At 41.6% G+C, this 13325-nt stretch overlaps 1 protein-coding gene across 1 annotated transcript; it reads right to left on the reverse strand.

Annotated features, from left to right (window-relative positions):
• Nucleotides 1-1668: 1668 nt before the first annotated feature.
• Nucleotides 1669-13036, reverse strand: LOC129263990 (uncharacterized). The gene is made up of 5 exons (XM_064100499.1): nucleotides 11288-13036; nucleotides 9506-11212; nucleotides 8838-9430; nucleotides 2900-8771; nucleotides 1669-1830 (listed from the first exon to the last, which is right to left on the reverse strand). Exons 1-5 carry the CDS (start codon nucleotides 13034-13036, stop codon nucleotides 1669-1671), a joined length of 10083 nt encoding a protein of 3360 aa, XP_063956569.1.
• Between the last annotated feature and the right edge of the window lie 289 nt (nucleotides 13037-13325).

Genomic DNA, 13325 nt, shown 5'->3' on the forward strand with positions numbered 1-13325 from the left:
AAAAAGTTATAAAAGAAAAGGTATCAGTAAACACACTCAGTAATGTTAACGAGACAATAGCTGCTGTACTGATAGCATGCATGATTGCAATGCTTGTAGTAATGCTTCTGCTTGTAATGATGATCGAAGAATGTGAAATAAGACATTTCTTATACATTACAGCTTAGCGCCAAAGTCATTTCAAGAAGTAAAAAACACAATCATGTATAATTTGTACGTGTATACTGTTTGACTCCCATTCTTTATGGACTTACCCTTATTTGAGTCCCACACTCGGCAAACGATGTCTGGTTTCACTTGCTCTGGATTGACGACCAAGGAAGAGTGTGGTATAGTGATCTTAACAGGTTGGTTGAAGATCAAGGTTTGAGGGTCACATCTGATTCCATAGCAAGCCATTGATTCACTTTCTGAGCTATCAACACCCGGATTGTCTCTTATGATGGTTAGTATGATCTGACAAAAGTCAGCATGTAAAATGGCTCCTGTGGGAATGTACATCAATATCCCATGGTCTTCTAACTTGATTTCCTGACTGGTATTACTTTTGACTTCTGCAGAAACCTTGACAGGCGTGGATGGCCTAATAATGATTTCTGAAGGGACATAAGGTGAATTTCTCCATGATACATACAATGCATTGAATGAAACATGAATCATGCAATTTCACTACATGTATCAAAAATTGGATTATACCTACTTTGTGATCTTGGTTAAAGAGAAGCCTACGTGTGAGTAGGAACAGTGGTCATTGGTGGCAACTACCAAACCATTGCTGGAAGGATATTTTTTTCTTAATTACCCTGATTGTAAGTTACGTTCCAATTAACATGATTAAAAGTTAAGAATTCTAAATAAATGATAATTTGTTTTCAGAAGTGACAATAAGGTGAACGATTCATGTTATGTTTCTTACCTCTATTAGACAGTACATCATCCAATGAAGGTGATCTGGAAGTAATCACAAAGCAAATTAACTATATTTGAAGTCCTTTTTTAGTAATATATATGCCATCTTTTCTGTACCAGGTATGAAATGAAAACATTGGTATATCTACTGTGTCTCGGAGGTGAAGTAGAAATGACTGTTCTTGTTTGCACACTGAACTGCTCATTTGCACTCTAATAATAATGATAATAATAATAATATACAGTTCTTGTATAGCGCATATCACATTATGAATAATGTCTCTATGGCAGCGCTTCCAAAGGACTTGGATATTATTACCACAGCTGTAGCTTGGCGGCCGTAAGTACTCAGATTACAGCGCACACGCATTTCAAGGAATAAATTCCTGCCATGTACACATTCACCTCACCTGGGTTGAGTGCAGCACAATGTGGATGAATTACTTGCTGAAGGAAACTACACCATGGCTGGGATTTGAACCCACGATCCTCTGTTTCAAAGTCCGGAGACTAATCCACTGGGCCACACCGCTCCACTAACCACCCTAAATGATGCAAGGTGCACTTCCCCAAAAGAATGTAATTCTTCTCCCACTAATTTTACCATTGATAGTGCATAAATTAGCAGCAACCTCGAGCGTTGGTAACTTTACCCCTTGTCAGTTTCTTAGTTAGTGCACAGCATGGTAAATATTTTGTTTAGTACTGTCCATCAAGCTTATTCCCAACTTTTTCATTTACCAACAGTAGTTGAAACAATCACCTTGACAATATCATCTGCCTAACTAGTTCATCCTTGGCATAGTGGATCGGGAGGTTGCCTGTCTCGTCCTTTACATCTAGCTTGGCGCCATTCTCAAGTAGATAAAACACCAACGACTCATTTGGAGATAACCCGCCATTGTAGTACTCGTCGGAAATCTGAAACAGAGAACAGCTTTCATTATTTACTTGAAAAGTACAACCTACTTTTACATGGGAATATTTTGTTTCAATAAATGATTACGCTAGCCAATACGAATACATTTGTAGTGTCCCCTACAATCACTCAATTGGTTAGCTACATATACATATTATAATAATGTTAATATTCTGGGTCGTAAGTCTATAGACGCCCGTCGCTGTAATGAAATGATAAAATGTTTCAAAGCAATTAGTTTGTTCCATGGAAATGCATATATTAACGTTAATGAAGGGATATTTTTCAGCAGAATGATCTTCTATCATTAAGAGAATTTAATTCAAAGCTACATGGTGAGTTGTAACCTTTGATATCTGGATTAAGAAGAGCTTTAGCCAGTTTTACAACCTATATTTTGATCATTTATGATGTCTTCTAGAACACTTGTATAAGTCCTATCATATTGCTAACAATGTTATGGAGCCCCGTTCCTTTGAATAAATCACCTCTCTGAGTGTATCAGTGTTTTGAACTATCACGTTGTTCTTGTAGCATAATCTGATAGCTTTATGAAGACAGGTCTGGCCGTCAGAAGACTGCAAATTGAGATCACATCCATTGGATATTAACTTTTCGATGATAGCTGTATGGCCGTGTATTATAGCAAGATGGATGGGTGCTGTATCGTCCTGGATGGAAAGACAAATAATCTCCGTATAACTAAAGCAAAAATATTTTTGCGGGCTAATTTTCCATTGTCACTGCCCTGCCTACAGCTTTAACATTAATAAGCGTTAACATAGTGATGAATGGGCATTTCCAGTGCTCCATTTTTAGTTTACATGGCATTTCTGATCATTTTGAAGGCTAAATACTAAGATAATCGTGTCTAGCCCATGTGTTATTTGTCCCGGCTCCTTTTGAAACTTAGCATCTTTGTCTTAAATGATGGTGGGTAAGTTATAATCTACAAAATAAAAAACACAATCCTTTATCGAATGTACATTACAGAAATAGTCCGAATATAAATATAGAAATAGAACAATAAAGGAAAATTAAAGTACAGTTCCTTCCAAGAAAATTAAGTACCTTGGTATTCAACTTGTTTCGTGTTGCCTTATTCACCTCAGCTCCATCGCTGAGCAGATAGTCGGTGATATCAAGATGACCATGCATAACCGCAATGTGTAATGCAGTTGAACCAGTACCATCTCCTTTATTCACCTCAGCTCCTTTGCTAATCAGGTATTTAGTGATGTCAAGATGACTATTCTGTACAGCATTGTGTAATAGAGTCAGACCATCTTCTCTCGCTGCGTTCACTTCAGTGCCTTGACTAATGAAGTATGAAATGATATCAAGATGACCCTTCTCTGCAGCGCTGTGACATACAATATTAACGTCAGCTCCATTGCTGATCAGATACTCCGTAACATCATAATGATGATGTTTAACTGCACAGTGCAAGGCGGTTAGTCCACCTATCCCAAACTTGTTCACCTCAGCGCCTTTACTTATAAGATGTTTAGTAACATCAAGATGGCCACCCTCAGCAGCGATGTGTAAAGCTGTCCATCCACCATCATTTCCCTTATTGACCTGAGCTCCTTCATTTATTAGATATTTGGTGATATCGAGATGGCAATCCTTAGAAGCAAGGTGTAGTGCAGTTGAGCCATTATTAGTGTTATTATTCACCTCAGCTCCTTGACTAATCAAATATTTAGTGATGCCGAGATGACCATTCTGTACAGCACTGTGTAATAGAGTCCGACCATCTTCTCTTGCTGTGTTCACTTCAGCTCCTTGACTAATGAAGTAAGTAATGACATCAAGATGTCCCTTCTCAGCAGCAGTGTGACATACAATATTAATGTCAGCTCCTTGACTCATCAGATACTTGAGTACATCAACGTGACGATTGTTAGCAGCAATGTGTAATGCAATCAAACCATCATTATCTCTTTTATTTACCTCAGCCCCTTGACTGATCAGATACTTGATGACGTCGACGTGACCATTTCTAGCAGCACTGTGTAATGCAATCAAACCATCATTATCTCTTTTATTTACCTCAGCCCCTTGACTGATCAGATACTCGCTGACGTCGACGTGACCATTTTTAGCAGCACTGTGTAATGCAGTCCGACCATCTTCTCTTGCTGAATTTACTTCAGCTCCTTGACTTATGAAGTAAGTAATGACATCAAGATGGCCCTTCTCTGCAGCAGTATGACAAACATAATTAACGTCAGCTCCTTTGCTGATCAGATACCCCGCGGTATCTTGATGATGATATTTAGCTGCACAGTGTAAGGCGGTGAGCCCGTCTATTCCAAACCTGTTCACCTCTGCTCCTTTGCTGATCAGGTATTTAGTAATATCAAGATGACCATTCTGTACAGCGGTGTGTAATACAGTCCGACCATCATTATCACCTTTATTAACCTCAGCTCCATGACTGATCAGATATTTGATGACGTCAATAAGACCTTTGTCAACAGCTCTGTGTAATGCTGTAATTCCCTCATTATCCTCCTTATTTACCTCAGCCCCTTCACTGATCAGATACTTGGCGACGTCAACATGACCTTTGTAAGCAGCACTGTGTAATGCAGTCCAACCATCATCTCTTCCCTTATTAACCTCAGCCCCTTGACTGATCAGATACTTGATGACGTCAACATGACCATTGTAAGCAGCACTGTGTAATGCAGTCCAACCATCATCTCTTCCCTTATTAACCTCAGCCCCTTGACTGATCAGATACTTGATGACGTCAACATGACCATTGTAAGCAGCACTGTGTAATGCAGTCCAACCATCATCTCTTCCCTTATTAACCTCAGCTCCTTGACTGATCAGATACTTGATGACGTCAACATGACCATTGTCAGCAGCACTGTGTAATGCAGTCCAACCATTATTAGCTCCCTTTTTAACCTCAGCCCCTTGACTGATCAGATACTTGATGACGTCAACATGACCATTGTAAGCAGCATTGTACAATGCAGTCTGACCATCATTAGCTCCCTTATTAACCTCAGCTCCTTGACTGATCAGATACTTGATGACGTCAACATGACCTTTGTAAGCAGCACTGTGTAATGCAGTCCAACCATCATCTTTTCCCTTATTAACCTCAGCTCCTTGACTGATCAGATACTTGATGACGTCAACATGACCATTGTCAGCAGCACTGTGTAATGCAGTCCAACCATCATCTTTTCCCTTATTAGCCTCAGCTCCTTGACTGATCAGATACTTGATGACGTCAACATGACCATTGTCAGCAGCACTGTGTAATGCAGTCCAACCATTATTAGCTCCCTTTTTAACCTCAGCCCCTTGACTGATCAGATACTTGATGACGTCAACATGACCATTGTAAGCAGCATTGTACAATGCAGTCTGACCATCATTAGCTCCCTTATTAACCTCAGCTCCTTGACTGATCAGATACTTGATGACGTCAACATGACCTTTGTAAGCAGCACTGTGTAATGCAGTCCAACCATCATCTTTTCCCTTATTAACCTCAGCTCCTTGACTGATCAGATACTTGATGACGTCAACATGACCTTTGTAAGCAGCACTGTGTAATGCAGTCCAACCATTATTAGCTCCCTTATTAACCTCAGCCCCTTGACTGATCAGATACTTGATGACGTCAACATGACCATTGTCAGCAGCACTGTGTAATGCAGTCCAACCATTATTAGCTCCCTTATTAACCTCAGCTCCTTGACTGATCAGATACTTGATGACGTCAACATGACCTTTGTAAGCAGCACTGTGTAATGCAGTCCAACCATCATCTTTTCCCTTATTAACCTCAGCTCCTTGACTGATCAGATACTTGATGACGTCAACATGACCATTGTAAGCAGCATTGTGTAATGCAGTCCAACCATTATTATCTCTCTTATTTACCTCAGCTCCTTGACTGATCAGATATTTGGTGACGTCAACATGACCATTCTTAGCAGCACTGTGTAATGCAGTCCAACCATTATTATATCCCTTATTAACCTCAGCTCCTTGACTGATCAGATACTTGATGACGTCAACATAACCATTCTTAGCAGCACTGTGTAATGCAGTCCAACCATTATTATCTCCCTTATTAACCTCAGCTCCTTGACTGATCAGATACTTGATGACGTCAACATGACCATTGTCAGCAGCACTGTGTAATGCAGTCCAACCATTATTAGCTCCCTTATTAACCTCAGCCCCTTGACTGATCAGATACTTGATGACGTCAACATGACCATTGTCAGCAGCACTGTGTAATGCAGTCCAACCATTATTAGCTCCCTTATTAACCTCAGCTCCTTGACTGATCAGATACTTGATGACGTCAACATGACCTTTGTAAGCAGCACTGTGTAATGCAGTCCAACCATCATCTTTTCCCTTATTAACCTCAGCTCCTTGACTGATCAGATACTTGATGACGTCAACATGACCATTGTCAGCAGCACTGTGTAATGCAGTCCAACCATCATCTTTTCCCTTATTAACCTCAGCTCCTTGACTGATCAGATACTTGATGACGTCAACATGACCATTGTCAGCAGCACTGTGTAATGCAGTCCAACCATTATTAGCTCCCTTTTTAACCTCAGCCCCTTGACTGATCAGATACTTGATGACGTCAACATGACCATTGTAAGCAGCATTGTACAATGCAGTCTGACCATCATTAGCTCCCTTATTAACCTCAGCTCCTTGACTGATCAGATACTTGATGACGTCAACATGACCTTTGTAAGCAGCACTGTGTAATGCAGTCCAACCATCATCTTTTCCCTTATTAACCTCAGCTCCTTGACTGATCAGATACTTGATGACGTCAACATGACCTTTGTAAGCAGCACTGTGTAATGCAGTCCAACCATTATTAGCTCCCTTATTAACCTCAGCCCCTTGACTGATCAGATACTTGATGACGTCAACATGACCATTGTCAGCAGCACTGTGTAATGCAGTCCAACCATTATTAGCTCCCTTATTAACCTCTGCTCCTTGACTGATCAGATACTTGATGACGTCAACATGACCTTTGTAAGCAGCACTGTGTAATGCAGTCCAACCATCATCTTTTCCCTTATTAACCTCAGCTCCTTGACTGATCAGATACTTGATGACGTCAACATGACCATTGTAAGCAGCATTGTGTAATGCAGTCCAACCATTATTATCTCTCTTATTTACCTCAGCTCCTTGACTGATCAGATATTTGGTGACGTCAACATGACCATTCTTAGCAGCACTGTGTAATGCAGTCCAACCATTATTATATCCCTTATTAACCTCAGCTCCTTGACTGATCAGATACTTGATGACGTCAACATTACCATTCTTAGCAGCACTGTGTAATGCAGTCCAACCATTATTATCTCCCTTATTAACCTCAGCTCCTTGACTGATCAGATACTTGATGACGTCAACATGACCATTGCCAGCAGCACTGTGTAATGCAGTCTCACCATCATCTCTTCCCTTATTAACCTCAGCTCCTTGACTGATCAGATACTTGATGACGTCAACATTACCATTCTTAGCAGCACTGTGTAATGCAGTCCAACCATCATTATCTCCCTTATTAACCTCAGCTCCTTGACTGATCAGATATTTGATGACGTCAACATGACCATTCTTAGCAGCACTGTGTAATGCAGTCCAACCATTATTATCTCCCTTATTAACCTCAGCTCCTTGACTGATCAGATACTTGATGACGTCAACATGACCATTCTTAGCAGCACTGTGTAATGCAGTCTCACCATCATTATCTCTCTCATTTACCACAGCTCCTTGACTGATCAGATACTTGATGACGTCAACATGACCATTGTCAGCAGCACTGTGTAATGCAGTCCAACCATCATCTCTTCCCTTATTAACCTCAGCTCCTTGACTGATCAGATACTTGATGACGTCAACATGACCATTGTCAGCAGCACTGTGTAATGCAGTCTCACCATCATTATCTCTCTCATTAACCTCAGCTCCTTGACTGATCAGATACTTGATGACGTCAACATGACCATTCTTAGCAGCACTGTGTAATGCAGTCCAACCATCATTATCTTCCTTATTAACCTCAGCTCCTTGACTGATCAGATACTTGATGACGTCAACATGACCATTGTAAGCAGCAATGTGTAATGCAGTCCAACCATCATCTCTTCCCTTATTGACCTCAGCCCCTTGACTGATCAGATACTTGATGACGTCAACATGACCATTGTCAGCAGCACTGTGTAATGCAGTCCAACCATCATCTCTACCCTTATTAACCTCAGCTCCTTGACTGATCAGATACTTGATGACGTCAACATGACCATTCTTAGCAGCACTGTGTAATGCAGTCCAACCATCATTATCTTCCTTATTAACCTCAGCTCCTTGACTGATCAGATACTTGATGACGTCAACATGACCATTGTCAGCAGCAATGTGTAATGCAGTCCAACCATCATCTCTTCCCTTATTAACCTCAGCTCCTTGACTGATCAGATACTTGATGACGTCAACATGACCATTGTCAGCAGCACTGTGTAATGCAGTCTCACCATCATTATCTCTCTCATTTACCTCAGCTCCTTGACTGATCAGATACTTGATGACGTCAACATGACCATCGTAAGCAGCACTGTGTAATGCGGTCCAACCATCATTATCTCCCTTATTAACCTCAGCCCCTTGACTGATCAGATACTTGATGACGTCAACATGACCATTGTAAGCAGCAATGTGTAATGCAGTCCAACCATCATCTCTTCCCTTATTAACCTCAGCTCCTTGACTGATCAGATACTTGATGACGTCAACATGACCATCGTAAGCAGCACTGTGTAATGCGGTCCAACCATCATTATCTCCCTTATTAACCTCAGCCCCTTGACTGATCAGATACTTGATGACGTCAACATGACCATTGTAAGCAGCACTGTGTAATGCAGTCCAACCATCATTATCCTCCTTATTTACCTCAGCCCCTTGACTGATCAGATACTTGATGACGTCAACATGACCATTCTTAGCAGCACTGTGTAATGCAGTCCAACCATCATTATCTTCCTTATTAACCTCAGCTCCTTGACTGATCAGATACTTGATGACGTCAACATGACCATTGTAAGCAGCAATGTGTAATGCAGTCCAACCATCATCTCTTCCCTTATTGACCTCAGCCCCTTGACTGATCAGATACTTGATGACGTCAACATGACCATTGTCAGCAGCACTGTGTAATGCAGTCCAACCATCATCTCTACCCTTATTGACCTCAGCCCCTTGACTGATCAGATACTTGATGACGTCAACATGACCATTGTCAGCAGCACTGTGTAATGCAGTCCAACCATCATCTCTACCCTTATTAACCTCAGCTCCTTGACTGATCAGATACTTGGTAACATCAACATGACCATTCTTAGCAGCACTGTGTAATGCAGTCCAACCATCATTATCTCCCTTTTTAACCTCAGCTCCTTGACTGATCAGATACTTGATGACGTCAACATGACCATTGCCAGCAGCACTGTGTAATGCAGTCTCACCATCATCTCTTCCCTTATTAACCTCAGCTCCTTGACTGATCAGATACTTGATGACGTCAACATGACCATTGCCAGCAGCACTGTGTAATGCAGTCTCACCATCATTATTTCTCTCATTTACCTCAGCTCCTTGACTGATCAGATACTTGGTGACGTCAACATGACCATTGTAAGCAGCACTGTGTAATGCAGTCTCACCATCATTATCTCTCTCATTTACCTCAGCCCCTTGACTGATCAGATACTTGATGACGTCAACATGACCATTGTAAGCAGCAATGTGTAATGCAGTCCAACCATCATCTCTTCCCTTATTGACCTCAGCCCCTTGACTGATCAGATACTTGATGACGTCAACATGACCATTGCCAGCAGCACTGTGTAATGCAGTCCAACCATCATCTCTACCCTTATTAACCTCAGCTCCTTGACTGATCAGATACTTGGTAACATCAACATGACCCTTCTTAGCAGCACTGTGTAATGCAGTCCAACCATAATTATCTCCCTTTTTAACCTCAGCTCCTTGACTGATCAGATACTTGATGACGTCAACATGACCATTGCCAGCAGCACTGTGTAATGCAGTCTCACCATCATCTCTTCCCTTATTAACCTCAGCTCCTTGACTGATCAGATACTTGATGACGTCAACATGACCATTGCCAGCAGCACTGTGTAATGCAGTCTCACCATCATTATCTCTCTCATTTACCTCAGCTCCTTGACTGATCAGATACTTGATGACGTCAACATGACCATTCTTAGCAGCACTGTGTAATGCAGTCCAACCATCATTATCTCCCTTTTTAACCTCAGCTCCTTGACTGATCAGATACTTGATGACGTCAACATGACCATTGCCAGCAGCACTGTGTAATGCAGTCTCACCATCATTATCTCTCTCATTTACCTCAGCTCCTTGACTGATCAGATACTTGATGACGTCAACATGACCATTGACAGCAGCACTGTGTAATGCAGTCTCACCATCATTATCTCTCTCATTTACCTCAGCTCCTTGACTGATCAGATACTTGATGACGTCAACATGACCATCGTAAGCAGCACTGTGTAATGCGGTCCAACCATCATTATCTCCCTTATTAACCTCAGCCCCTTGACTGATCAGATACTTGATGACGTCAACATGACCATTGTAAGCAGCACTGTGTAATGCAGTCCAACCATCATTATCCTCCTTATTTACCTCAGCCCCTTGACTGATCAGATACTTGATGACGTCAACTTGACCATTCTTAGCAGCACTGTGTAATGCAGTCCAACCATCATTATCTTCCTTATTAACCTCAGCTCCTTGACTGATCAGATACTTGATGACGTCAACATGACCATTGTAAGCAGCAATGTGTAATGCAGTCCAACCATCATCTCTTCCCTTATTGACCTCAGCCCCTTGACTGATCAGATACTTGATGACGTCAACATGACCATTGTCAGCAGCACTGTGTAATGCAGTCCAACCATCATCTCTACCCTTATTGACCTCAGCCCCTTGACTGATCAGATACTTGATGACGTCAACATGACCATTGTCAGCAGCACTGTGTAATGCAGTCCAACCATCATCTCTACCCTTATTAACCTCAGCTCCTTGACTGATCAGATACTTGGTAACATCAACATGACCATTCTTAGCAGCACTGTGTAATGCAGTCCAACCATCATTATCTCCCTTTTTAACCTCAGCTCCTTGACTGATCAGATACTTGATGACGTCAACATGACCATTGCCAGCAGCACTGTGTAATGCAGTCTCACCATCATCTCTTCCCTTATTAACCTCAGCTCCTTGACTGATCAGATACTTGATGACGTCAACATGACCATTGCCAGCAGCACTGTGTAATGCAGTCTCACCATCATTATTTCTCTCATTTACCTCAGCTCCTTGACTGATCAGATACTTGGTGACGTCAACATGACCATTGTAAGCAGCACTGTGTAATGCAGTCTCACCATCATTATCTCTCTCATTTACCTCAGCCCCTTGACTGATCAGATACTTGATGACGTCAACATGACCATTGTAAGCAGCAATGTGTAATGCAGTCCAACCATCATCTCTTCCCTTATTGACCTCAGCCCCTTGACTGATCAGATACTTGATGACGTCAACATGACCATTGTCAGCAGCACTGTGTAATGCAGTCCAACCATCATCTCTACCCTTATTAACCTCAGCTCCTTGACTGATCAGATACTTGGTAACATCAACATGACCCTTCTTAGCAGCACTGTGTAATGCAGTCCAACCATAATTATCTCCCTTTTTAACCTCAGCTCCTTGACTGATCAGATACTTGATGACGTCAACATGACCATTGCCAGCAGCACTGTGTAATGCAGTCTCACCATCATCTCTTCCCTTATTAACCTCAGCTCCTTGACTGATCAGATACTTGATGACGTCAACATGACCATTGCCAGCAGCACTGTGTAATGCAGTCTCACCATCATTATCTCTCTCATTTACCTCAGCTCCTTGACTGATCAGATACTTGATGACGTCAACATGACCATTCTTAGCAGCACTGTGTAATGCAGTCCAACCATCATTATCTCCCTTTTTAACCTCAGCTCCTTGACTGATCAGATACTTGATGACGTCAACATGACCATTGCCAGCAGCACTGTGTAATGCAGTCTCACCATCATTATCTCTCTCATTTACCTCAGCTCCTTGACTGATCAGATACTTGATGACGTCAACAGGACCATTGTCAGCAGCACTGTGTAATGCAGTCACACCATCATTATCTCTCTCATTTACCTCAGCTCCTTGACTGATCAGATACTTGATGACGTCAACATGACCATCGTAAGCAGCACTGTGTAATGCAGTCCAACCATCATTATCTCCCTTTTTAACCTCAGCTCCTTGACTGATCAGATACTTGATGACGTCAACATGACCATTGCCAGCAGCACTGTGTAATGCAGTCTCACCATCATCTCTTCCCTTATTAACCTCAGCTCCTTGACTGATCAGATACTTGGTGACGTCAACATGACCATTGTAAGCAGCACTGTGTAATGCAGTCTCACCATCATTATCTCTCTCATTTACCTCAGCTCCTTGACTGATCAGATACCTGATGACGTCAACATGACCATTGTAAGCAGCACTGTGTAATGCAGTCCAACCATTATTAGCTCCCTTATTAACCTCAGCCCCTTGACTGATCAGATACTTGATGACGTCAACATGACCATTGTAAGCAGCATTGTACAATGCAGTCCAACCATTATTATCTCCCTTATTAACCTCAGCTCCTTCACTGATCAGATACTTGATGACGTCAACATGACCATTGTAAGCAGCACTGTGTAATGCAGTCCAACCATCATCTCTTCCCTTATTAACCTCAGCTCCTTGACTGATCAGATACTTGGTGACGTCAACATGACCATTGTTAGCAGCACTATGTAATGCAGTCCAGCCATCATCTCTTCCCTTATTAACCTCAGCCCCTTGACTGATCAGACACTTGATGATGTCAACATGACCATTCGTAGCAGCATTTAACAACGCATTACTCTCCTCAATATCTGTACTAGCACTGCTGACATTTCCTGATATATTTTCCTGAGTGTTTCCCAATACATTTTGTGCAGATGTGTTTTCCATTCTGATTTCTGACTTTTGATACTGCTTCAGCAACATGATAATCCCTCACCACACCTCTAACTCTCGTCTGGATCCATTTTCCAAATGTAATTCACAATTTCTAAAAGCACCATTACTTTATAAAAATACCAGAAAAATCCTATCACCATGCAGCCACACAGAGATGCCGATATTCCTCCTTTCTGCTTACCTGCAGGCCAACTTGCTCGTTTAGAACGCGATGTTGTAATTTATTCACAATTGAGCTTTAGAATCATAAAGTAAATTTACATTGCAGATATCACAAATC

The sequence above is a fragment of the Lytechinus pictus genome, chromosome 6, assembly GCF_037042905.1.
Source record: "Lytechinus pictus isolate F3 Inbred chromosome 6, Lp3.0, whole genome shotgun sequence".
Taxonomy (NCBI): domain Eukaryota; kingdom Metazoa; phylum Echinodermata; class Echinoidea; order Temnopleuroida; family Toxopneustidae; genus Lytechinus; species Lytechinus pictus.